At 43.4% G+C, this 26,778-nt stretch overlaps 2 protein-coding genes across 5 annotated transcripts; both read right to left on the bottom strand.

Annotated features, from left to right (window-relative positions):
• Window positions 1-3,519: 3,519 nt before the first annotated feature.
• On the bottom strand, window positions 3,520-14,656 carry FBXO4 (F-box protein 4). Of its 4 annotated transcripts, none has more exons than XM_048850135.2 (7): window positions 14,309-14,640; window positions 11,925-12,160; window positions 10,350-10,567; window positions 9,045-9,120; window positions 8,340-8,518; window positions 5,955-6,130; window positions 3,520-5,265 (listed from the first exon to the last, which is right to left on the bottom strand). In XM_048850135.2, the coding sequence occupies exons 1-7, from the start codon at window positions 14,492-14,494 to the stop codon at window positions 5,176-5,178; spliced, it is 1,161 nt and encodes a 386-aa protein (XP_048706092.2). In that variant the 5' UTR covers window positions 14,495-14,640; the 3' UTR covers window positions 3,520-5,175. The 4 variants fall into 4 exon arrangements, with proteins under 4 accessions (XP_048706092.2, XP_048706094.1, XP_048706097.2 ...); XM_048850137.2 differs by lacking the exon at window positions 14,309-14,640 and adding an exon at window positions 13,812-14,299; XM_048850140.2 differs by lacking the exon at window positions 5,955-6,130 and having other exon boundaries at window positions 14,309-14,651.
• Window positions 14,657-21,306: 6,650 nt separating this feature from the next.
• Window positions 21,307-26,300, bottom strand: RIMOC1 (RAB7A interacting MON1-CCZ1 complex subunit 1). Its single transcript, XM_048850134.2, has 6 exons — window positions 26,151-26,300; window positions 25,440-25,546; window positions 24,870-25,016; window positions 24,357-24,488; window positions 23,205-23,316; window positions 21,307-21,698 (listed from the first exon to the last, which is right to left on the bottom strand). Exons 1-6 carry the CDS (start codon window positions 26,236-26,238, stop codon window positions 21,412-21,414), a joined length of 873 nt encoding a protein of 290 aa, XP_048706091.2. The 5' UTR covers window positions 26,239-26,300; the 3' UTR covers window positions 21,307-21,411.
• Window positions 26,301-26,778: the final 478 nt, after the last annotated feature.

Here is a 26,778-nt window from a genome sequence, read left to right as displayed (position 1 = left end):
TTAGACTACAAGGTAAGGGCTCTGGCCACATCTCTAAGTCCTGTACAGTGCTGAGAACATACTCAGTGCTTGATACATAATAGCAACACTACACAAATGAATTCCGAACTAGTGAAAGATGTGAGCATGACATCAGTCAAAGTAAAATGTTTCTTTGCCCATAGAAAAGGCACAATCTGGGCTTCCCTACACTGATCTACTGATGTTCCTCATTGCTGATGCTGGAGTCCAGCTGGAGGGATCATGGGGTAGTTCATTTTCCATAGCATTTGATTCCTTCACACTCCTGCTGAGACTACCAAGAAGGGGGCCAACTGCGGTGGTGGATTTTGTAACATGCACACATCTCCAGCAGGAATTGGACGGAGGTCAGCTCACCTCACCAAGATAAAGAGCTATCATATGAATGACTCTGACTCATTCCCAACCCATGCCACATTTATGCCTTCAACTGTTAAGTGTGTCTGATTATCAGTTATCTATACAGAGGAGTTTTTTAATCCTCAGTCAGACTATTCATGGGGAAGGAGAAAAGTTACACTTAGATGTCATTTAGGAGTCCCATGTGCAGTTCAGTATTCCTGTGTTCACCACTGATGAAACCGTATAAAAAGAAGAAAAAATAGGCTCTTACCTTGAATTCCCCCTTGTCTTCCAGAAACACACATTTTTTTTTCCAGACAGAAAAACTTATACTTCTTTGCAAGTTTTCTAATTCTTTGTAAAAATAGGAAAATCAAAAGGAGTACGTCAAAAATGTTCATTTAAATTGACTCGTCTTAATTCCAACCTTTCACATTCCCCCCCGCCCCGTCCCAAAAAAAACCCTCTAAAACTTTCCCACTGTTTGTAGAACCTGATGCCATTAGGCTGCTGACCCGCCCTTAAATACTTAAGAAAACCAGGCAGTTATAAACAGCCACCGACTGATCCATGTGCTTAACGAAGAAAATGATAGCTGGGCACATCTATATTGGGAAAATGTTCCACCAAAGATGGTGACACTGGATGGGCTAGTGTGGCTAGGGACCAGATTTTTTTACCACCATGCTGACGAAATCCATGGGCTTAGATGACCGTGATAAAATCACCTCTTCTCTGTCTATGGAGAACACTGGCAGAGCTGCACTCACGCTGAAATGTGTCTACAATTGGCAAATTTGGAAGCAAGACCCTTCGGTCTGCTTCCTAAACCAGAAACTGTCATTTGAGGAGAAACCACTTTATGTAGCGTAACAAAGCAACATGGTTGTACTTAAATGTCAGGAACTGGTTTTCCAGCTCAAAACACCACAGCACCCCCTACACTCTTGAGATTGTTCGTTGCTTGTTCTACTAGAGGAATTCTCAGTGCTGGGATAGAGACTTGGAAGTGAATCCCCAAAACATCTTTTGGAGAGTGGTGAGATGAGGTATACAAACTTTGTCTACAGAATCAAGCTTTCATTAAAAAAGAAGTTTGTGGCCATTCTGGTTGTGGAGCCACAGCAAATAGGTTTATTGAATATTTAGCACATATTCAATAGTTATGCAGAAGATGCAATTCATGAGAATGTGAAAAAGAATGTTTGAATTATTTTTTTAATGTGAACTTGTGGATAGTGAATATAAATGCTGACTTTGGCCATGTATGGCACAATAAACTTGCATTATGTTTCACAGGGTGGGTGAGGTAATATCTTTTATTGGACCAACTTCTGTTGGTGAGAGAGACAAGCTTTTGAGCTTACACAAATCCTGAAGAGAGCTCTGTGCAAGTTCGAAAGCTTGTCTCTCTCACCAACAGAAGCTGTTACCCACCTTTTCCCTCTAACATCCTGGGACCAACATGGCTACAACACTGCATATTATATTTCACAGCATTTTAGGGGCTAGAACAGTGGAAAATACTTTGGGTAGATTTTGGGTAAAGGGCGAAGCCTCAGAACCTCTGGCCCCGGACACTGTCCCACAAGTACTAATGATCATTCATGTATTTATCAGTGACAGCTCCACCTTTAGAACAGCTGGGGTGGAATCCTCTCCCTGTTTGTGCTCAGTGAGAGTTTTGCAATCCAGTTCAATAGGGCCAGGATTTCACTCTTGGAGCTCTGTCCTGCCTTAGATAAACTATAAAATGTAATCCAATAAATGTATCGAAATCCCATTTCCATGCAATAGCTGGTAATTTAACAGCAGAGTGCTTCCATTTTCCAGATGTCGGATTTAAGCAGGCCCCTGCTCGTGTAGTACATACACCAAAAGATGGCTTTAAAACCGCAGAACTCAGTGGAGCAACTGCATTTATGACCAATCCCACAATACCTGCCTTGCACTTACTAAAGCACTCATAATTAAATGAGCACATGTGAAGCTATGAAGGGGGTACATTGCTCACTCTAAAACTTTGAGAACCAACAGTATTTGAAACAAAAGTAAGAAGTACTAAGCGAGGTGACTTCTAGCTCTAATCATAGAATCATTGAAGATTAGGGTTGGACGTGACCTCAGGAGGTCATCTAGTCCAACCCCCTGCTCAAAGCAGGACCAATCCCCAACTAAATCATCCCAGCCAGGGCTTGGTCAAGCCTGACCTTAAAAACCTCAAAAGAAGGCGATTCCGCCACCTCCCTAGGGAACCCATTCCAGTGCTTCACCACCCTCCTCGTGAAATAGTGTTTCTTAAAATCCAACCTAAACCTCCCCCATTGCAACTTGAGACTATCTAATCTTCCTCCATGCTTTTTTCTAATGTGGTTTACCATTGTTTTGATACATTGTGCATATTGCAGCTGCTCTGTGTTCTCTAAGCTCACAAAAAAGGGTATTCCCCAATGTACCTTCACTACTTTCTTTTCTTTAAAAAAATCATTAACAAATATTCATATTAAATCACACCTTTGAAAGTAACATGTAGAAACCAAGATCAGAGCCAACAGGGAAATGCTAGAAAAGAGATATAGTAGGAAAAATCACAGTTATTTTGGTTTAATGCAGAATTTGCTAACATGTGGCCTAATTAATTAAAACAGTATTATTGTGCCTTGAAATAAATGTTCTTCTATTCCTTCTCACCAGAAGGAAAGTCTGGTTTTCGAAACATTGCCATTTAGTTTGCGATGTTTGTAAACACCAACAGTCATTGGAGCCCAAGTATATCACTAACAGTTTCTATGTATTAAACACTTGAGTATGGTAACTGAGTTGATTATGCAAAGCAGCTGTTACTATTACACATCCCTTAAATAAAAATGTTATACAAGACAATATGAAGAACTTTTTTTTTTCAAATTCTCTTTAACTCTCCCCATTTTTCATGTTACCTTCTGAAAAAAGTAAAAGAAAAAAAATTTCCCTGTATCTATTTTCTCCTTTTTCTAACTGAAACTTGTTACCATCCCATACTCTTGAAAATAACCTCATTGTTTTGGTCTATGCCCATATTTCTGCACCAATTACACCATGGAAGAGGTATTTTTTGTTAACTGTTACTGGACAGCACAGATGTTTATGGTGCCCACACAAATAAGAAAGATCTGCCATCTTTAAAAAACAATTTATTACACATTTTTGAAGGGAGAAAAGAGAGTGCTATTACAATAGCGATCACTGCATAAATGAATCCTCCTTCCCAACGTATGAAACGGTAGGAGCTGCAGTGGCACCAGAGACAGTTGCAGTCTCTCTCTACAGAGCAGAGTGGCTATTAGACTATAGTAGCATTTTTTAATTATTATTATTATTTTTTTACAACCAGCCGTTCACGTGAAGCCATATTACAAAGTATTGAGATCCATATGTATTTACGGTATTTATGTATATGTATCCAAAATATTGATTGCATTATACGTGTTTTATCTCTTCTGTTCTATAGAGTATCTTACAAGAGAACTATATACACATACCCACTATTAAAAAATAAAAGCTAGAATAGGCATATTGGTGCTCCCAGGGTTAATCTTAGAACTCCAAATTGTCCCTTATGAGCGCTGATACAACAACAGTTAGGACACCTTGGCTACCTGAGGCTATAGAAACAGGAAATATTTTTGAATTTCCTTTATTTCTACCCCTGGCCTAAATATCAATCACTGGAAAGTTTTTTAAAAAAGGAACTTTGCAAATGGAATGTTTTGAAATAGATATTTTGCAGGAGCGAGACCAATTCAACCTTCCATTCGGTGATAATGGGAGTAAGGGCCACTTGGAAAGTCCTCTGTATTTTGATAGGAGGAATGATGAAGTTATTCTGGAACACTTCCTGTGCATGCTCTGGCATCTAAACATGTTTGTATTTTCTCTTCATAGGCCTCACTCTGGACAGTTCTGCTTGAGGACCCAGGCCTCCCAAATGTTAAGTGCCCTCATTTCTCACAGAGATCTTAATAGTAAAACTAAGAGACACTAGCTTAATTTTATACTATTGATAGAACGTTCACCCAAAATATGTCAGAGATAGAGGGCTGTTACACCTATGAATACAGAATTATAACACTGTTCTATACAGGTACTTGTATGATCCTCACCACTGTAGTATCCAAGTGCCATGGATGGAGGTGGAGGTAAAGCAGAGACGACTGGCTCCATGAAAACTGCCTATCTTCCTACTCTGATCCCATTGTAGCCCCTCTTGCAGCCAGCTGTCGGAGCTACTCACACAGGGCTGCAGGCTCAAGTTTCTCTTTTCTCCCAGAGCCCTTAGTTCCATGAAAACAATTGTGGCCCTCTACCTCTGACATATTTAGGATGGGTTGGAGAAAATGGATTTCTGCCTGGCCTCTCTCAGTCCCAAGAGAGAACAAGACAGAACTCCATCTTCGCCAAACCATCCTAATCCAAGTCTGGTATGACATACACCTAGGTGATAGGGTTATTCTGGCATTAAACTAATTGGGGGTCAAGGTTTGCAGAATATTTTATGTTATAGAATATGGTGAGAATAAAAAGCATTATAAAAACCGCAAATTAAAAAAAAAAATCAAACCCATTTCTTTGTCAAATGTTGGTATCCAGTCAAACTTGCTTTCATTTATAATTCAAGTCTACATTTGGAAGAATGTTGATTATTAAAATATTTGTAATCACGGAGGGCTGCCTTTTAAATCTCTTATCAGTCAGTACAACATCAGGGCAAAATGTTCACTTCATACTCTTTGCAAATGACAAAGTCCATACAGTATGACTAAGCAAGTCTGATCATTGTGCATTTTTACATTCAACCTCTCCCAGGATCCACTCAATTCCATTTAACAGTCCACTTAAAGTAGCAGCTACAGAATCTTGCACCTGTAAAACCAATAATGGCAGATGTTAATGTGGTATATGGATATACATATTGAGTGTACAGATACTAGATTAACATTCCATATTTGTTCTTAAAAATATTGTCAAATCTGCCTGTTTTGTCACTGGCTTCCAGGTCCCTTAAACAGAACATGTTTCTTAGAGTAAATTAGGGGAAAGGAAACAGTACTGTTCAGAGGATGAATAAACAGAGCCATTAGAAAAGCTGTACATTACTGATTTCCTATAGAGTTCTCTCTTAAACCTCCCCTCGGCTGTTTATCAGTTGGTTTATCTGACATCTTATTTCCTTCACAGTATCAGTTGGAATCACGTTATTTGAAATTCCTTTTTATAACTCTTGGGGGAACAAAGTTTCAAACTTTAGAATTTCACATAGATTATGAATTCTATAATTTCTAGTATATTTTAATTCAAATTATGTAGTCTTCTAATTAACAGTGGTGTGTTTTAAAAATACACAAAGCTTTCCAACATTATACTTATGAAGGCAAAGGAAAATATTTTACCTAAAATCTGTATTTAAGCTTTTCTGCCTAGCAGTTCTCCTTTAACTACAGTGTGCCACTAACATTTATATTAAAGTCCACTTCAAACATTACTGCTCACTCACGAGACAATATAAAGAGGATGAGTAAAAAGAAAACAAATATTTTAAGAAGTGAAGATACCATCCATGGTTGGCTTAGCAGATTTAATTGCAGTTGATGTGCCATGTAAACACAAGGGATTCTTTTAATGCCAACTTCAGAGGTGCAGGACAAAATCAGTACAGGCCTGTTTGGAGGCCCAAGAGTTGGATCTATCATTGCCAAAATATGAGCAAATTCATCTTGACGGTCGTGTTCTAGAAAACAGTTTGAAATATGAGTATTAGACTATATACAAACCCCGCCATATATAATCAAACTCATCTTTATTACATTTTCTTCTATCTTGGTTCTTAGGAGGATACACATCATTGTAGTTATTAGAGTACCTTCCAAGCGATAATAACCAAAGTCACAATAGGCCATTTTCCTAACTTTCACAGAGGCAGTTAGGGCAGTGAGTTGCCCCACCTCCCTCTTCCTTCCATCTCTCCCTTCCTGATTTGACTTTTTCCTCCTTTTCAAAGGCAATGATTTGAAGACAATCTAGCATGGCTGAAGAAACAAAAAGTAAACACACTTTCAGTATTAAAAGATATTCAGGACATGTTTCTTCATTATAGTTTTACATCTTCTGTAAATAAAATGAGATGCTAGAAACAATCCTAAATGTAAATACATGCTCTAGTTTAAATACTCCCAACTGAAACAAATTTTAAAAATCAACAGGTAACCTGTTTGATTCAACTTCCCGTTAATGGACTGGTAAATCAGAAAACACACAACTGTTTAAGACTAGGTCAAAGAATGAGAGTTATACCATCATGACATGAAAATAAGCAAGGAAAGAACTTTAGATGATAGCAGAACTCTGTTTCAGTGCAGTGCCAGACGTCTGATAAACTAATGAGATATTTCAGTGCATATATTAGGAGAAACTGTAGAAACTTTACCAACCATTTGATAATGGACAGTCTCCTTAAAGAGAAGAAACAACCCGAATGAACTCTGGAATAAAATGAAAACTATCATGTGAACAGCAGTGGGCAATAGTGAGTGGCTTTCCATTGGGAAGAATACGAGACATGAGTGTATTCTGTCCCCAGGTCTTTTCAATGTATATGCAGAATTTATCATGAGACAAGCCCTGGAAGATTTTGATAAGGCGGAAGGAACTGGGACTTCGGCACTGATGAACACTTCTTAACCAACCTCAGATATGCTGATGATATGATGCTCTTTGGTGAAACCAATCGATGCAATGCAATAAATGTTGGAGTCTGAAAAAACAGTTAGTGAGGAATATGGACTATTCCTGAATGTGGCAAAAATGAAATTCACGTACGTTGACATGATTAATTACAACAGGATACAAGCAAACACCATGATCAGCAGTGAAGCTGTAGAGCCAATAGATGAATTTAATTATGTGGGATCATACATATTCAACCAAGGAGGCTGCTCCAAAGAAATCTGAAGACAACTAGGGATGGCTTGCTCAGCCAAGGCCTCCCTCATGAAACTGTGGAAAAACCAAGGTATCTCAAAATGTATTACGGTTAGATTGCTCAAAAGCTTAATTTTTTCCATAGCAACTTATAGATGTGAATCCTGGAAAACTAATACAGTTGACAAGAAGAAAAAAGAAGAGATGTGGTGCTGGAAAAGACTCTTGCATATCTCCTGGACGGAGAAGACAATGCATGCTTATGTTAGAAATATTATTGGAGAGAAGTGGACTCTGCACTTGGAAATCAACAGGTGCAAACTTATATACTTTGGTCACATTTGGCATAAAGGTGGATATATCCTTGAGAAAGTTATCATGGAAGGAATGGTGATGGGCCACCGTAGTAGATGATGAGCAGTGAGCAGAAGGACAGATGGTGTGTGGCAGATCATGGGGAAGTCAGCTGCTGTGTATGCAAAGTTAGTGATGGATCACAAAGGCTTCCAAAAAATTCTGCTATGATGTCACTAGTATTCAGACATGAATAAGAGGACTTTACTTAGTCTCCTTAAACATGAAAGCCATTAACAAAACTAAATCTTTCCAACTGACATTTCTTAAAACCCCATCTCATTTGCTCTGATCTTTAGCTCAGATTATTAAGAATTCATACCAAACAATTATTTACACAAAAGGAATAACTGACCACACCTTGCTTTTATATTGTAGCAAAACTGCATATAGCCTGCTTATTAGTGTCCTTGTAAAATTAAATTCCTCTAGTTATATAGCAGATTCAGTAGTCAATCATTAGTAAGAACTGTCCTGAAACCACACTAAGTTCATTTGGACTCATAATTCTTACTCATATTGATTAGTATCTTCCTCTGTACTTCTGAAGGTGAATAATAAAATCAGAATGTGGCCTTCAAAGTATAAATGTATTCTCATGTACTAGTAGCATCTCAACCATCCAAAAAATATGAGTCAACATAGTTAAAATAAACATTCCTTACTTTTATGAGCTTCCGCATTAGCAACATAGATGAATCCATCAACTACTTCGCACACCTTTTTAACCTGAGCAATTACATTGTAGTGTACTGCCTGTTGATTCCCTCCTATGCTGTTTTCTTGGTAAAACATCTTATTGACTGTAACAGTTTGCTCTGTTCTTGCTCTCTTCCTTTCCACGCTGAAAAATATGAAAACACCCCAAACATTTAACAAAATTATCCAGACTAATTTGGAAGCAGAATAGGAAAAGGGAGAGACTCCACAAAGAGGGGAGAGGGGAATGGCCAAAACATACAGAACAGTTTCATCCCTGAAACAGCTTTTTATAATTTGCATGCATAGTTAACCAGTTTTGCAAGATCCATACTAACATGCACCAATGGGTAGGTTCATGCTTATAAATTTCAAAAATGAAATTAGAGACACAAAAAGGAAAGGCACTGCTCTTTGTGCATTACACACACACATACTCATGCTGATCAAAGATTCTTTGGGCCAGATTTAAAAAACTAGGCCTACCTTCTGCCACACAATTTGTGAGTGGCAGTGGCAACTGATGTAATTTACAGGAGATGTCCATTCACCTGATTTACAGAAATAATCAAGTGCTGTGATATCCAAATTACATCCGTGGTTGAGACCAGGAGAAAAAGCCGAAATAACTGAGAACATTCAGCTTTATTTTTGCAGAGAACAAGCCTTACCTGGTAGTTGAATACAATGTCAGAATATTGAAATTTTGATGGTTATTAAATTGAAAACTGACTCCTGATCCAATCCCTACAAGAGGAACAAAATGAATTTAGGATATAAAAATATTCAGTTGCTGAAGACAACTAACACCAAAGGCTGAAAAATCCATAAGGATCATAAATTGGATACATTTAATCAAGTGTGTCTCTATATTACAAGAAAATATATTCATTACATCAGAATGTGACTTTAGACACACACTAAATTGATCACACTGAGATGCTGATAATTTAATTAAGTATTGCTATAAAAGATTGGATGGCACTTGCAATTATTTCAAGTACATAAATAAGTTATTTAAAATTTGTACTGCAGAAGCACCTGGACACCCCAATCAGGATCAAGTTCTACTACGCTTCCTGTTCTTAAATTACATATTAAGTTCTATCCAAAATGTCTTACACCTAATTTAAAAAAAGATGCAACAAGTGTGACATATAACAGCAGGAAAACAGCACTCAAAATGCATATTTGCATATGCTACCTGTGAGTACAACTCCATTATTCCAAATCAGTTATGAATAAATAAATATCAGTGGCTCCCAACCAAATAATCTTTGAGTTTTTTTACTCTGGTTTAGAGTGAGGGGAAACTGCAGATGTTTAGAACTATATTTTATGTAAAATCCTGTTGATTAATCATTTAACTACTTCCTATATTTTCCTAGGTCACTGTTCTTTTTAATAAAGGCATTTTATTACCAATCTCCTACATAAACTTAGATTTAAGTAGGATATTATAGCAGGAAATGGGGTCCGTCATCCACTTTTCCTTTTTTTGTATAACATGCAGGCAATCAAGCAAAAGTAATTTAAAAAAGAAAAGGACATAGTATTAATGTCAGCTAAAGAAAACTGGGCTCAAGACTTATCCATGATCAACAGCATGTTTGACTTTAAGTTCTGGACTAAAACCAGGGTAAAATTTTGACACACACCTCCTCTCCCATCTCCCGCACCCCCGCCCGAATTGATTTCAATGTGAGTTTTCCCACGGACTTCTAGGTACCAAGATTTCACCCCGAATGCTTATTGTTCCACAATGGTATTTTATTCCTCTAATCAGCCACAGAGAGAAAAAAAATCCAGTTTTAGTATAGATTCATAGAACCTAAGGCCAAAAGGGGTCTTTGCAATCATCTAGTCTGATCTCCTGTATAACATAGTCTATAAAACTAATATTCGTTTTAAAGGGAGGTATAAAAAGCACCTTTTCTCTTGTAGAACATGTTTTTAAAGAAACAACTGACTATTACCATGGATTTGTCTTTGAGGTAAGCCAGCTACAGGCAAAATGTCTGGGCAAGTCATCATTCTTCGCACCAAAGATTCATCCAATTCTTCTAAACCTGGTCCAAAAAGGGCAAAGCGAGGTTCTGCTTGCGTGACCAGTGATTGTAAAAAGGAAGTCACAGCTCCATATGTGTGACGGCTTGATTTCAAATGTCTACTCGGAGGACAGCTCTTTTTGTATCTGGGTAAAATAGATATAATTAGAAATTAAACACAAAATACAAAGGCAATATTAATTACTGTCAACCAAATTAGGTCCCAAATGTATTTTACTTGTGACTTGTAGGTTGCTGATTCATATCAATGAGGTCAGTAGTGACAGAGTTGTTAACTGGTGGTTGTTATGTAGCCTATGTAAACAAATGAGAAGTATCGGTCCAGTGAGAAATATTTTTGTGGTTAAGGCACTGGATTGGTACTCAGGATAGCAGTGGGATACAAGAGCCAGAGGATGGGGAGCACCAGAAGAGTAGGTGGGTAGACAGCTGCAGAGGCAGGGGATAGAGGAATGTACATAGATGTGCAGGGGGAAGAGGGCAGAATCAGGGAGTTGAACAAGAGTAGAGTGGGAGAGAGGCAGGAGCCAGGAGGTGGATAAAAGAAAGGGGAACAAGAACAGGCTAGGAGCACAGGGATATAAGGGTCTGTGCCCTCTTGAACACACAACTTAGAATTGAACCCGGGGATCCTGAACATCTACATTCCTCTGTTGTCAGCAAATAATTGTGAAAGCACAGCATTGACAAAGCATGTGTCTCATTCCTTTCTAGTGGCTGATCCACATATTCGAGAACCCCAATTATTGCCAATATTGTTCCATGTAACAGATTTTTTCCCCGTTTTTTTAAAATTAGGAAGTTGTATCCAAAAAAAAGCTATATTAAAAGAACATTAAGGTTCCAAAGTCAAGATGCAAAAGTTAGGAAATGCCAAAATTAAGGTTGCCTGGACATTATTATGCTTATTACATGAAATACTATTTTATTCCAAAGGACCTCTGGTTTATTCGATGAGTGCTTGACTTTGCAACATTAATATTCTTTTAATGTAGTTGATCGACTGTAGAGATAGATTTTTCATGCAATTTTCTGTACCTGAGTCTGTCAGATAAGACCTTAAAAACTAAAATCCCATTTGCTCTACATAGTACTTTTGGTAAGAGTAGGAGTTTGCTTGTCTTCTGGGCAAAAATATTACCACCACAGTTTTTGTATAGCATGCTGTGGCTGGCTCTCTAACTCCTATTCTGAGGTGGCTGCATTTCTGTGGCGTTATATGTGTATCATTTGCAAAATGCTTTGAAATCCTTTGGAATTAAATAGGTATGTATGAATATTGCAAACAGAAAGAACTGACAGAATTGTTACATAATTAGAAACTTCCTTTCAAGGCACCAGAAATGCATTTTATCTGCAAAACCACTTCAAGAGTCAAGTAATATTTTCCTGTAATTAGACTAGCAGAGTTGTGATTTTAAAATCTGGATTTGGGGTGAGTTATACTGCTTTATACACACTGGAGAAACGTAAAATACTTACATTGTCATATAGTCATACAATGCATTATTATTTAGCTCAGAAAAGGATTTATTAAAGATTTCCACATCTGGAAGTGATTTCCAGTCAACAGAAGACCAAGAAGGGAGATCCCGCAAGAGAAAATATCGCCATAACAATGGATCCTGCACAGCTAAACTCCAGTACTGATTTGTGCTTCCCAAATGGCACAGGTCTTGGGGTGAGAGAAATGACATAATGTATAACTGCACATCAATCTGAAAACATTAAAGAAAAGCAGTTTTAATGACCGAGGACCTCACTAATGCAAACAGAAGAGATTAGGAGGGAAAAATAAAAGCAAAAATAATATTACTTCACATGCAAAAGTATAAACACGGAACAGGTCACTACATTATAAGGTCAAAAAGGGACCATGATTGACTTCCTGCATAACACAGGCCATAGATTATCTGCAATCCCTTTATCTAGACCAACAATTTGTGGCTGAATAAGAGCATAGTTTTTAGAAAGATGTCCAATCTGGATTTAGACTCCAAATGATTGATTATCCTTATTGTTAAAAAACGTACACTTTATCTCCAGGTTGAGTTTTGATAATTTCAGCTTCCAGCCACTGAATCTTGTTATGCCTTTATCTGCTAGAATCAGCGTTTCTCAAATGTGGCCACCGTGGCTGAACGCAGCCACCAGGGGGTTTCCCTGTGGCCATGACAGCCTCCTGGGTGGGTGACTGGTGGGGAGGGAGGGCAAAGCATAGGCCTTCCCCTTTCCTCCCTGTTGCTCTTGGACACGCCGCCCTGCACCATCTCTGGAGAAAAGAGGAGAACAATGCTGAAGGAGCAAGATGAGTTCTCTACCTGGGGGGAAGAGTGGCTTAGTGGGGCTCACGCTTTAGCCCTGGGGTGGGGACTTAGGGAGCTTGACTGCAGATCACCTGCTGCAGCCATGAGGCTTCAGGCGCCAACATCCGGCTCTAGCTGCAGGGTTTCAGGCACTGACCCCCAGCTCTGGCCATGCAGCCCTGGCCTTCAGCCATGGGTCTTCAGGCTCCAACCCCTGGTTGCGCAGCCGCAGACTCCGATCCCCAGCTCTCGCCACATGGTGCCAACCCCCAACCCCGGTGGCAGCCGCAGGCATCAGGCGCTGATCCCTGGCAGCACACTCTGACCCCCAGCCATGGTCACTGACCCTGGGCGCCAACCCTCGGCTCCAGTGGCTGCCAGTGCTGGGTGCAGATCCCCAGCCCTGGGTGCTGGGGTTCAGATCCCTGGCCTTGGGCTCCAGCGGTTTGCTGGCTCTGGATGCTGACCCCTAGCCTTGGCCGCATGGCAGCAGGTGTGGACCCCAAGTGCCAACCCTGGCGGTGGCTGCTTGCCCCCGGGGCCAATCCCACCCATGTGCTCTTGCCCCCAGCCCTAGTTGCTGACCCCAGATGCTACTCATGGATGTCAACCCTATGCTCTAGGGGGTGCTGGCCATGGGCGCCGATCCCCAGCCTTGGTCACATGGCAGCACGCACCAACCCCAGGCTCTAGCAGGTGCTGGCCCTGGATTCTGATGCCAATCCCTTGCCCCGGTCGCACGGCAGTGGGCATGGACCCCAAGTGCTGACCCTTGGTGCTGACCGCAGGCCCCGGTCTTGCGGCAGCAGGTGCTGGCTCCGGGTGCCGACCCCCCCAATCCCTGGCCCTGACCACACAGCAGTGGGCACCAACCCCCAGCGCCAACCCTCATCCCCGACCACACATGTTTGTTTCCCCCCCTACTGTTCCTCACCCCTTTCCCCATGTTTCCCCCCACCCCCACTGTTCCTCACATGTTCTTGTCAACTGCCAGAAATGGGCCACCTTGATTATCACTACAAAAGGTTTTTTTTTCTCTCCTGCTGGTAATAGCTCACCTTACCTGACCACTCTTGTTACAGTGTGTATGGTAACACCCACTGTTTCATGTTCTCTGTGTATATAAATCTCCTCACTGTATTTTCCACTGAATGCATCCGATGAAGTGAGCTGTAGCTCAGGAAAGCTCATGCTCAAATAAATTTGTTAGTCTCTATGGTGCCACTAGTACTCCTTTTCTTGTTGTAGGAAAAAGTGTGAGTGCGGCCACCAGCAAGAGTTGGAGGCCACCAAAAATTTTGTTGCGAGAACCCCGGTGAAAAAGAGCCTTCTGGTATCAGACATGAACCCCCAGGTGGTAATTTCTGAAGGTAGGGCAGAATAATCTGACCATGCCTTTGATTTATGGGCGCGCCCAAGTGCTGCAAACAGGATGGGAACCGGATGGCTGGAGTGGTCAGAGAGACGAGGAGGAGAGCCCGGGGTGGGTGGGCTAGAGACGGAGGGAGGCAGGTGGCTGGGCTGGGCGGAGGGGTGGCAGGAGCCGGGTCACTCACTCACCGGCAGCGTCTGCAGGGCGCAAACCTCTTCGCCGGCCTCCTCGAGGCCGCTTCTCGACCGCTCTGCGGCCGCCGCCTGCCCGCCGCGCTGCCTCGGCCCCCGGGCCCACCTGTCCCTGAGGAGGCGGAGGCTGCTGCGCAGGGCGGACTCCAGGCGGCCCCAGTCCCCAGCGTTGCCCGCTGCCATTGCCTCGCCCACCGGCTGCGGCCGAGAGCCCCGGGGGCGCTGCTCGCTCTCGGCAGGCGGTGCCAGGCCCTGGCCCGGCTCGGAGATCCCGGCCTCCAGCTCGCGGGGCGTGGAGAGGGGAGCGCTACCGGGTCACCGAAAACCCACGCGGCGCCCCGGCCGCCTCCCAGCTGCGCTGCCGGCCTGCACCGCGCCGCGCCCCCGGCAGAGGCCACTCAGGTGCCGGGGGCCTCACGCGCGCCTGCGGGTCAAGGCAGGGGGAAACCCCGGGCCTCCCGCGGCAGCCAGCCTGGGGCTCAGCCCAGCTGGTGCAGAGCCTTGGCGGGAGCCCCGCACCCTCGGAACGATACAGGGACCCCAGCCGCAGCTCAGCGGCACGTATCCCCGGTGCAACGGTGAGAGCAGCAACGCAGGCTGCTGCGCTGTTAACATGGGCTTAAGTATTAGAAAAAAGAAAAGGAGTACTTGTGGCACCTTAGAGACTAACCAATTTATTTGAGCATGAGCTTTCGTGAGCTACAGCTCACTTCATCACAACATCTGATGAAGTGAGCTGTAGCTCACGAAAGCTCATGCTCAAATAAATTGGTTAGTCTCTAAGGTGCCACAAGTACTCCTTTTCTTTTTGCGAATACAGACTAACACGGCTGTTCCTCTGAAACCTGTCCTTAAGTATTAGAGCAGCTGGATAAGGCAGCCCTACAGCAGGAAAGGGTGGAACTAAGCGCAGGGCTTCTTGAGCCCTGGTCTACACTAGGACTTTAGATCGAATTTAGCAGCGTTAAATCTATTTAAACCTGCACCCGTCCACACAATGAAGCCCTTTATTTCGACTTAAAGGGCTCTTAAAATCGATTTCCTTACTCCACCCCTGACAAGTGGATTAGCGCTTAAATCGACGTTGCCGGCTCGAATTTGGGGTACTGTGGACACAATTCGATGGTATTGGCCTCCGGGAGCTATCCCAGAGTGCTCCATTCTGACCGCTCTGGACAGCGCTCTCAACTCAGATGCACTGGCCAGGTAGACAGGAAAAGAACCGCGAACTTTTGAATCTCATTTCCTGTTTGGCCAGCGTGGCAAGCTGCAGGTGACCATGCAGAGCTCATCAGCAGAGGTGACCATGATGGAGTCCCAGAATCGCAAAAGAGCTCCAGCATGGACTGAACGGGAGGTACGGGATCTGATCGCTGTTTGGGGAGAGGAATCCGTGCTATCAGAACTCCGTTCCAGTTTTCGAAATGCCAAAACCTTTCTGAAAATCTCCCAGGGCATGAAGGACAGAGGCCATAACAGGGACCCGAAGCAGTGCCGCGTGAAACTGAAGGAGCTGAGGCAAGCCTACCAGAAAACCAGAGAGGCGAACGGCCGCTCTGGGTCAGAGCCCCAAACATGCCGCTTCTATGATGAGCTGCATGCCATTTTAGGGGGTTCAGCCACCACTACCCCAGCCGTGTTGTTTGACTCCTTCAATGGAGATGGAGGCAATACAGAAGTAGGTTTTGGGGACGAAGAAGATGATGAGGAGGAGGTTGTAGATAGCTCACAGCAAGCAAGCGGAGAAACCGGTTTTCCCGACAGCCAGGAACTGTTTCTCACCCTAGACCTGGAGCCAGTACCCCCCGAACCCACCCAAGGCTGCCTCCTGGACTCAGCAGGCGGAGAAGGGACCTCTGGTGAGTGTACCTTTTAAAATGCTATACATGGTTTAAAAGCAAGCATGTGAAAGGATTACTTTGCCCTGGCATTTGCGGTTCTGCCTTTGCAAAAGGTTTCTGGGGAGGGCAGCCTTATTTCGTCCTTCATGGTAGGACACTTTACCACTCCAGGCCAGCAACACGTACTGGGGAATCACTGTAGAACAAAGCATTGCAGTGTATGTTTGCTGGCATTCAACCAAAATCCGTTCACGCGGTGGGAGGAGGCAAAATGCGACCTTGTAACGAAAGCACATGTGCTATGTATGTAATGTTAACTTTCAAGGTTTACCCTGAAAGAGTGTAGCCACTGTTTTATAAAATGTGTCTTTTTAAATACCGCTGTCCCTTTTTTTTTCTCCACCAGCTGCATGTGTTTCAATGATCACAGGATCTTCTCCTTCCCAGAGGCTAGTGAAGCTTAGAAAGAAAAAAAAACGCACTCGCGATGAAATGTTCTCCGAGCTCATGCTGTCCTCCCACACTGACAGAGCACAGACGAATGCGTGGAGGCAAATAATGTCAGAGTGCAGGAAAGCACAAAATGACCGGGAGGAGAGGTGGAGGGCTGAAGAGAGTAAGTGGCGGGCTGAAGAGAGTAAGTGGCGGGCTGAAGACAGGGCTGAAGCTCAAAGGTGGCGGCAGCGTGATGAGAGGAGGCAGGATTCAATGCTGAGGCTGCTGCAGGACCAAACCAGTATGCTCCAGTGTATGGTTGAGCTGCAGCAAAGGCAGCTGGAGCACAGACTGCCACTGCAGCCCCTCTGTAACCAACCGCCCTCCTCCCCAAGTTCCATAGCCTCCACACCCAGACGCCCAAGAACACGGTGGGGAGGCCTCCGGCCAACCAGCCACTCCCCCACAGAGGATTGCCCAAAAAAAAGAAGGCTGTCATTCAATAAATTTTAAAGTTGTAAACTTTTAAAGTGCTGTGCTTAAAGTGCTGTGTGGCATTTTCCTTCCCTCCTCCACCACCCCTCCTGGGATACCTTGGTAGTCATCCCCCTATTTGTGTGATGAATGAATAACGAATGCATGACTGTGAAGCAGCAATGACTTTATTGGCTCTGCAAGCAATGATTAAAGGGAGGAGGGGAGGGTGGTTAGCTTACAGGGAAGTAGAGTGAACCAAGGGGCGGGGGGGTTCATCAAGGAGAAACAAACAGAACTTTTACACCGTAGCCTGGCCAGTCATGAAACTGTTTTTCAAAGCTTCTCTGATGCGTACCGCGCCCTCCTGTGCTCTTCTAACCGCCCTGGTGTCTGGCTGCGCGTAACCAGCAGCCAGGCGATTTGCCTCAACCTCCCACCCCGCCATAAACGTCTCCCCCTTACTCTCACAGATATTGTGGAGCACACAGCAAGCAGTAATAACAGTGGGAATATTGGTTTCGCTGAGGTCTAAGCGAGTCAATAAACTGCGCCAGCGCGCCTTTAAACGTCCAAATGCACATTCTACCACCATTCTGCACTTGCTCAGCCTGTAGTTGAACAGCTCCTGACTACTGTCCAGGCTGCCTGTGTACGGCTTCATGAGCCATGGCATTAAGGGGTAGGCTGGGTCCCCAAGGATACATATAGGCATTTCAACATCCCCAACAGTTATTTTCTGGTCTGGGAATAAAGTCCCTTCCTGCAGCTTTTGAAACAGACCAGAGTTCCTGAAGATGCGAGCATCATGCACCTTTCCCGGCCATCCCACGTTGATGTTGGTGAAACGTCCCTTGTGATCCACCAGAGCTTGCAGCACTATTGAAAAGTACCCCTTGCGGTTTATGTACTCGGCGGCTTGGTGCTCCGGTGCCAAGATAGGGATATGGGTTCCATCTATAGCCCCACCACAGTTAGGGAATCCCATTGCAGCAAAGCCATCCACTATGACCTGCACATTTCCCAGGGTCACTACCCTTGATATCAGCAGATCTTTGATTGCGTGGGCTACTTGCATCACAGCAGCCCCCACAGTAGATTTGCCCACTCCAAATTGATTCCCAACTGACCGGTAGCTGTCTGGCGTTGCAAGCTTCCACAGGGCTATCGCCACTCGCTTCTCAACTGTGAGGGCTGCTCTCATCTTGGTATTCATGCGCTTCAGGACAGGGGAAAGCAAGTCACAAAGTTCCATGAAAGTGCCCTTACGCATGCGAAAGTTTCGTAGCCACTGGGAATCGTCCCAGACCTGCAACACTATGCGGTCCCACCAGTCTGTGCTTGTTTCCCGAGCCCAGAATCGGCGTTCCACAGCATGAACCTGCCCCATTAGCACCATGATGCATGCATTGTCAGGGCCCATGCTTTCAGAGAAATCTGTGTCCATGTCCCGATCACTCACGGGACCGCGCTGACGTCGCCTCCTCGCCCGGTATCGCGTTGCCATGTTCTGGTGCTGCATATACTGCTGAATAATGCGTGTGGTGGTTAATGTGCTCCTAATTGCCAAAGTGAGCTGAGCGGGCTCCATGCTTGCCGTGGTATGGCGTCCGCACAGAAAAAAGGCGCGGAACGATTGTCTGCCGTTGCTCTGACGGAGGGAGGGGCGACTGACGACACGGCTTACAGGGTTGGCTTCAGGGAGCTAAAATCAACAAAGGGGGTGCCTGTACATCAAGGAGTATTTCAGGCAGGACTGCACGGAGGGTTCCAATAAGAAATGGTGCACCTAAGTTATCGTTGTTATTGGAACAAGGAGGTTAGCCTGGCCTCTGATTGATACATGGCTAGATTTACCTCGCTGCACCTTCTCTGTGAGTGACTGCAGTGTGACCTAGAGGAATGAGTCCCCTAGACAGGGGAGGAGGCAAATGAGTACAAAACAAATCTGGTCTATTTCTTGTTTTGACCCACTCCATCTATCTTTTACATCTTTGGCTGGCAGCAGACGGTGCAGAAGGACTGCATGCCATCCACATCTCATGGCTGCTTGGCAGAAGATGGTACAGTACGCCTGCTAGCCATCCCCATCTCTTGCCTGCCTGGCAGAAGATGGTGCAATACGACTGCTAGCAATCCTCATCTCTTGCCTGCCTGGCAGAAGATGGTACAGTACGACTGCTAGCAGTCCGTATCGCCTGCCTGCTCACCATAAGACGGTTCAATAGGACTGACTGCAGGACTAAAGAGAATGACCTGGTCAAGTCACTCCAAATTTAGTCCCTGCGCCCATGTCTGCCCAGGCGCTCCCAGCCGACGCGGCCAGGAGCACCTCGGACACGATGAGGACGACTACCAGTCGTATTGCACCGTCTGCTGCCAGAAGGCAAGGGGTTGCTGCTACTGTGCAGCAAAGCCGTACCGCGTCTGCCAGCACCCAGGAGACATAGGGTGACGGTTACCTGAGCGGGCTCCATGCTTGCTGTGGTATGGCGTCTGCACAGGTAACTCAGGAAAAAAGGCGCGAAATGATTGTCTGCCCTTGCTTTCACGGAGGGAGGGAGGGAACGGGGGCCTGACGACACGTACCCAGAACCACCCGCGACAATGTTTTAGCCCCATCAGAGCGCTCCATTGTGACTGCTCTGGACAGCACTCTCAGATGCCCGATTGTTTGCCATTGCTCTGACGCTGGCAGGGGCGCTTACAGGGTTGGCTTCAGGGAGCTAAAATCAACAAAGGGGGTGGCTTTACATCAAGGAGTATTTCAGGCAGGACTTCACGGAGGGTTCCAATAAGAAATGGTGCACCTAAGTTATTGTCCTTATTGGAGCAAGAAGGTTAGCCTGGCCTCTGATTGATACATGGCTAGATTTACCTCGCTGCACCTTGACTGCAGTGTGATCTAGAAGAATGAGTCCCCTAGACAGGGGAGGGGGGGGAAGCAAATGAGTACAAAACAAATCTGGTCTATTTCTTGTTTTGACCCACTCCATCTATCTTTTACATCTTTCGCTGGCAGCAGACGGACTGCATGCCATCCACATCTCATGACTGCTCGGCAGAAGATGGTACAGCACGACTGCTAGCAGTCCGTATCGCCTGCCCGCTCACCATAAGACGGTTCAATAGGACTGACTGCAGGACTAAAGAGAATGACCTGGTCAAGTCACTCCAAATTTAGTCCCTGTGCCCATGTCTGCCCAGGCGCTCCTGATCGACCTCACAGAGGCGACCAGGAGCACCTCAGACATGACGATGACGGCTACCAGTCGTACTGTACCGTCTGCTGCCACAAGGCAAGGGGTTGCTGCTACTGTGTAGCAATGCCGTACCGCGTCTGCCAGCACCCAGGAGACATAGGGTGACGGTTACCTGAGCGGGCTCCATGCTTGCCATGGTATGGCGTCTGCACAGGTAACTCAGGAAAAAAGGCGCGAAATGATTGTCTGCCCTTGCTTTCACGGGGGGAGGGAGGGAACGGGAGGCTGACGATATGTACCCAGAACCACCCGCGACAATGTTTTAGCCCCATCAGGCATTGGGATCTCAACCCAGAATTCCAATGGGCAGCGGAGACTGCGGGAACTGTGGGATAGCTACCCACAGTGCAACGCTCCGGAAGTCGACGCTTGCCTCGGTACTGTGGAAGCGCTCCGCCGAGTTAATGCACTTAATGCACTTAGAGCATTTACTGTGGGGACACACACACTCGAATTTATAAAACCGATTTCTAAAAAACCGACTTCTATAAATTCGACCTTATTCCGTAGTGTAGACATACCCTTAGAAACAACCTCAAACCGCCTCTCCAGCACTAGAAAGGGCTTTTACCTACGATCTGTACGAGGAGAGGGAGGATATTTCGATTTTAACCACAGTACCTAAAGCCATAATAATAGACTCTCACTTTCACTGTTCGCTTCTGTGGTGGTAGTGGGTGATAGCTGTACACATCACAAAATCCCCCATCAACAAGTTCTCTGCTATCATTGTTATTCATGACTGTTGAGCAGCTGTGTTATCCTCAACCATTCAGTGCCAAAAGAATGTGCGTCACACACACGTGTACACACCTACCCTCTTCAGAATTTAATATTGAGAATGCAGGCAGTTTGCCTGATTGGAAGCTCACTAAATTGTAAGATGTTTTTAACCAAATAAATAGCAATTCTCCCCCACAGCTTTCAGAATCGTAGCTGTAAAATTTCCAATAGCACAAGAAAAATAGTCACACTACTGAGGTTTTAACAGTGTTTTGTCTCAGTTTAATGTTGATCTTTCTACTTGTCTTCGTCATATATTGCAACTTTCTTGTAAAGAATGGATAACAGCAACTGGTTAATTAAGCTAACTATGGAATTTCTTGAAGTAGTCCAAGATTAGTTTTGCATTTGCTGTATTCCAGTCTTGTCCTTTTAAGAGTCCCTCACACACAGCTACATATTTCATTAACATCTTTTCTCCTACTTCTCGGAAATCCAGCACTGCACTATGTAAGCTGCAATACAGTTCAGTATTAGATTCAGAATCCATTTCATAGGGTCCAGGCTTTTCTTCTCCACAGTGCTTCAGTCCCCAGTAACACATTTCTCCAATATACATCATGGCCAGTACATGGGTATCACTAAATATACCTGCAAAAACAATTTAGAATTCAAGACTCCAGGTGACACGACACTTATTTCTCCCCTTTTATTCTGTTTAACAAACTAATAATCATTAACTTAATGCTTTTCAACAGATCAAGAATTTTACAAAAGGCAGTAAGTATCATTATCCTCATTTTACAGAAGAATACATGAAAGCACAGAGAAGTGAAGTAACTTGCCCAAGGTCACCTAGTAGGCCAGTGGCAAAGCTGCAAAAAAGACTCCAAGTCTAAGTCCTAGCTCATTACTTTGGGCACTGTCTTCCAGTAAAAGATGGGTTTTAATACCAACTTTACCATATACAATTTTCTGACAGATATCAGTGTTTACTGCAATGGTTTATAAAAATACAGAATGTCACTTACAGAGGCAGAGGTTTTTTTAAAATAGGTAAACAAACTTTCTGCACTTCCTCAGCTGCACCGTGTTTAAAAAGCAGTTCCCCAGTAGTATTAGTAGCTTTAGTATTTGGACAATGCCATACAGTAGATATCCATGGTCTTTTACAAAGAAAAAAGATTACTAAAGAAGTGAAGAGACAAAGACTATAAGATAATAAAAAAAAGTCCTATTAACTCTTCTTACTTTATAAAAAGTGAATTGTATACTTATGACAAGGCTAGATTGAAAACCCCGGTTACTGTCTTAATCCTCGCTCCAAAACACTTCCTATTTGAATTTTTTAAATTCATTTAACAAGCCTGTGCTTCAATTTTCATCGTTTATATAAATGTACAGTGCCACCTCAAAAGAATTTGTTGAATAGTGACTCCCCATTTTTTTTTTTAAAACATTTGACTAAAATGTTATAGACAGATGGTGCTGGGGGGGGAGAGAGGGTGAAGCTAAATTCAGTTTTTTTAAAGTACTTTAAGATCCTCAGATGAAAAGCAATAATAGCAATAGTGATATATAACAGGTACAGCATAGGCAGTGACAGTAAAAATGTCTCAACTCTACCTAATGTGACTCAACCCAGTTCTGGAAGTACGATCTCTAGCACTGTGAACACAGTTAATCGACCATGTCCATTTAATCCTAAGCATGACTGTAGAGACTGCCAGCAAGGTACCACTTAGTGCCAATTATGTTGACACTTGCCTACTGAGAACTGGACAGATCACAAAACATACTGGCACCAAACTGTCTTCAGATGCTAATAACTTTTGGGCACTGACGATCTAGACCAGAATTTGAACCAATGACCTAGATGTCAAAGGCTTTGTATCCCATAACTAGATCATTCAGCTGTCCATTTTCCTGAGATGAATTTATAGTTCAGCAAGTTGTCTTATTTTCTCTCTCTCTCTCCGCACTCATGTCCACAATTCAGAACAGGAAAACAGGACAATTTGTTCTTGCCTGTTTCTATGATTTATTGTTCTTAAAAGGGGACAGAATTCGAATCTGCATGAAGTTCAACCTGCCTTTTTAAAAATTATATGGTAGAGGATCTTATAAAGGAGAAGGAACAGGTGAAGAACAATTTACCTTCACTGAGCAATCTAGCTGTGTCTTTATCCTGAAATGAGACATCATTTAGCCGAGGAGGGTATCTAAACCTTAGCATCTTCAGTAAGTAATGGATTCCATCGTTAAGACACTGAATATAAATTATACAGAAAATAAACTGCTAGAACAGCATACAACAAATTAGATCAACTGCAATGTAATCAATTCTAGTCAGAATTATGTTAAATTAAAATGTTTCTCAAGTACTTATGTGAAGGAAAAACAATAAGATGAATATAATTTTAAAGGCAAAAGTAACTTTTTAATTTATGGAGAGTCATAAATCCATGAAATTAACTTTTTTCCATCTTCCTGTGTTCAGATATGCAACATAAACCATATTAGATTGCTATATTTATGACTTTAGTTAAGACTTTTAAAATTGCTATTTTAGGGAGATTTAAAATTTTAGCTCAAATTAAATTTAATGTACTAATGGGTAACACAAGAGAAGTATTTTCAGGTAACTTTTCAAATGGCTGCTGAACAGATTAAAAGTTCAATAAATTATTTTAAGTAGACAATGTCCAAGGGTAAAATTTTCAAAAGTGCTTATGTGAATTAGGAGCCTAAATCCTATTTTCAAGTGCAATACACATATTTAGATATAGGCTTAAATCTCAAAAAATCAATAGGATTTGGTATCCTAAGGGTCTGTCTACATGGAAAAAAGTTATACTATTATAAATTAAAGTTTAAATTTCATCAATTCAGTTATTACATTTAAGAGCACCTTTTTTATATTGAAAAAACAAACAAAAAAGAAAAACCTTTGGAAGGAATTCATGACAACTGAAAAAGAATATCCACAAGGGGGTTTATATCAGTATAACTGTATCTGTTTAGCTATAGCAGCTTAACTAGTAAAATTTTCCGATGTAAACAAGTCACTTAGGTGCTTCTGAAAATTTTACTCCAAGTTTCCAACTGTGATCCAGTCCAATGACAGAAGAGAAAACTGTGGATAGATTAAAAATCTAATATACTTTGTGACTGTTGTGATTTTGTCAAAACTCCAATCTAACTCAAAGCAAACAGCTTGTCTGAGGATCACAGTTTTCCCACGATCACTAGCTTGTTAGAATTACAACAAATTTTAAAATGCCTGCTTGTGAAGAAAAGGGGCTTTACCTTTTTAAACAAGTCAGTGTTTTCTGTTATCCAGCATCCTTTCTCTTTTACAGTGTGACAATACATGTAGAGTAGAGCTCCTCGTCTCCAGGATAGACATTCTAGCAACTCTGTACCAAGAACACCACGTAGCTGAAATAAAACTCAAAAGCTGAACCAAAACTGTTGTTTTAGCCCTAGGAAATCAAAGAAATACATGAGAACTGTGAAGGGCACAGAATTTATTGTTTTTAGATTAAGCAGCCAAAAAGGTCTCTTGAAACTCTAATGAGTCCTGGACTGGACTACAACTAGCAAGAACCACCACCGTGAGAGTCTAGTGAGCTGCTTCTAAAAGTGGTCTGTAGACCATCATTCAAGAATCAGTGCTTATAGACAGATAAGAATCAGAACGTTTTAAAAAGACCTCAGAATATTTTGTCGTTTACCCATCAAAATGAAAAATAAGTGTCATTCTCTATTAAAAACCCCAACCATTTGAAGTAAGGTTGTTTGCCATAATTCAGTACTCACATCTTGATGCATGTTGCTTTCTTTAACTAGAACCTCTGGTTCTGAAAGAATACTGATAAGTTCTTTAACTCTCTGTGAGGAAGAATCTTCTGGAAAATCTTCGTCTACAAGTTGGTTCTCCTCAAAATATGTGATGTCCAAGACTATCTATAAAAAGGGAAAACATACTATAAACAAAACATTCAACAAATTCATTAAACATTATATACAGTAAAATGAGCTTGTTAATGTTATGATTTGAAAGTTAATTTTAAAACATTTAATTTAGAAAAACTCACTCTAGAGTTCACAAATCACAAAGTTAAAATTCTTACAATAATTTCAATCTACATAATAGATAGGACTCAGTGTTGTCCTCCTCTAACACTGGTGCAACTCCCATTAATTCTGCTTGTCTCTGATCCAGAGCATAAAGTGACCTGAATTTTCTGAAAATGCTTGCAACCACCATAAAATACACTACAGGCATCTAAGAACATTGAGGAATCTTTTCATGCTATGCCACCTTTTCTTTAATTTTAATTATAAATGTGACTGTTTCTTAAAGCATGTCTCATTTAAATACCATACCTGTGTGTAAAGCTGCAAAAGATTTGAAGGATTTACAATTTCTTTATCTTCTTTACAAAGATCTTTCAGCTTCTCCAGCGAGATAGCAGCCTTCACTAAAAAAGCATCTATAAGAGGATGGGGAAAAAAGACCTCCTTAGAAAGCCAGAAAAATGTCTGGCAATAACTTACAATCAGTGTCTTTCAACAGCCTGGCTTGCCTGACTTTATCATTACACGTTTGTATCCATCATAGCAATATCTGCAGAAAACACTGGCTCAGTAACCACAAAAACCTACTCTCTAATTTGTTTCGTTTTAGTTCTCTCAAACGGCTGAGTAGTAAAATACTGAAACAAGCCAGAGGCGCGTTTTCTTGACAGCCTACTGCTTTTGTGCCAAAGTTTGACCTTCCCTATTTTTTACGTTCACGGCCTGATGCTTTAGGAAGAGGCTACACACTAGAATTCAACTTTTAGTTGAAAAAGTCTCTCTTTGGCCTAGATGAGCCCTTGCCACAGTGACAGGCAGAGGCTCGGTGGAAACAAGTCTCCATGAGGAACCCGGGACAGAGCTCTTGTTAGGCCGGCCCATGGGGAGGCGCTGCCGTCTCTGCAGAGCTCGGCTGTACATGGGACAGGAGGCCAGGACGCTCCACAGGGAGAAGGACCGCCTTCACGCCGGCTGCCTCCAGCGGACAGGGCCGACGGCGCCGGGGTAACCCCCGCTCACCATCTCCGCCCGCTCTTCTCAGCCGCTCCAGCCTCCGCCGCAGCCCCGCCAACCGCTGCCGCAGCGCAACCACCACGGCAGCAGCCATAACAGCACCAACCACCACCCGGATCACGTGACTCGACCAGCCTTCTCACGTGACCTCATCACTGACCCGCAGCCAAAATCACGTGACACGGGAGGGGTGAGGGGGCAGGCCTCCCAGCTGGTGAACACGCATGCGCTGGCATGGGAGCGACGGGACCAGCCAACTAGGTGCGGGGGAGAGGGGAAACTCAGTCCTTGCGCATGCGCCATAGAGATTGCGTATGTGTCTGTGTGGGTGGTATCGCTTTTCGTCTTTCCCCCTTTGCGAGTCTCTTTGGTCGCTCTCGGAAGGGGGCGCCGCCCCCAGCGTGAATGGGGTTTAACCCGTTGTTCTCCGCCGTGCCGCTACGCTTCTTACCCAAAGCAGGGCTGACCCCCTCGTTCCTTAGTCCCCCCCGCTTAGCAGCTGGGATGGGGTCAGGTCGTTGATAGGTGTATCCCACGTTTACCCCCCCCCCCGAAGGTGCTGGCCCTAGGGGGCGGGGGATACCTAGCTTGGTAGAATTGTCTCGTTTCTCTGGGGTCCGAGGCAAAATGTTTC

The sequence above is a fragment of the Caretta caretta genome, chromosome 5, assembly GCF_965140235.1.
Source record: "Caretta caretta isolate rCarCar2 chromosome 5, rCarCar1.hap1, whole genome shotgun sequence".
NCBI classification, from domain to species: Eukaryota; Metazoa; Chordata; order Testudines; family Cheloniidae; genus Caretta; species Caretta caretta.
Note: the sequence above shows the minus strand (reverse complement) of the source record. Positions and strands in the feature narration are given on the sequence as shown.

Coding starts and splice junctions, on each gene's coding strand:
- FBXO4 (XM_048850135.2), bottom strand. CDS start 14,494: ATGGCAGCGGGCAACGCTGGGGACTGGGGCCGCCTGGAGTCCGCCCTG. Junction 12,161..14,308: donor GCGCCCTGCAGACGCTGCCG/GTGAGTGAGTGA, acceptor TAATGTTTTCAG/ATTGATGTGCAGTTATACAT. Junction 8,519..9,044: donor ACATTGTATTCAACTACCAG/GTAAGGCTTGTT, acceptor CATATTTTTCAG/CGTGGAAAGGAAGAGAGCAA.
- RIMOC1 (XM_048850134.2), bottom strand. CDS start 26,238: ATGGCTGCTGCCGTGGTGGTTGCGCTGCGGCAGCGGTTGGCGGGGCTG. Junction 25,547..26,150: donor GAGAAGAGCGGGCGGAGATG/GTGAGCGGGGGT, acceptor ATCCTCTTATAG/ATGCTTTTTTAGTGAAGGCT. Junction 23,317..24,356: donor ACACTGACTTGTTTAAAAAG/GTAAAGCCCCTT, acceptor ATTTATATTCAG/TGTCTTAACGATGGAATCCA.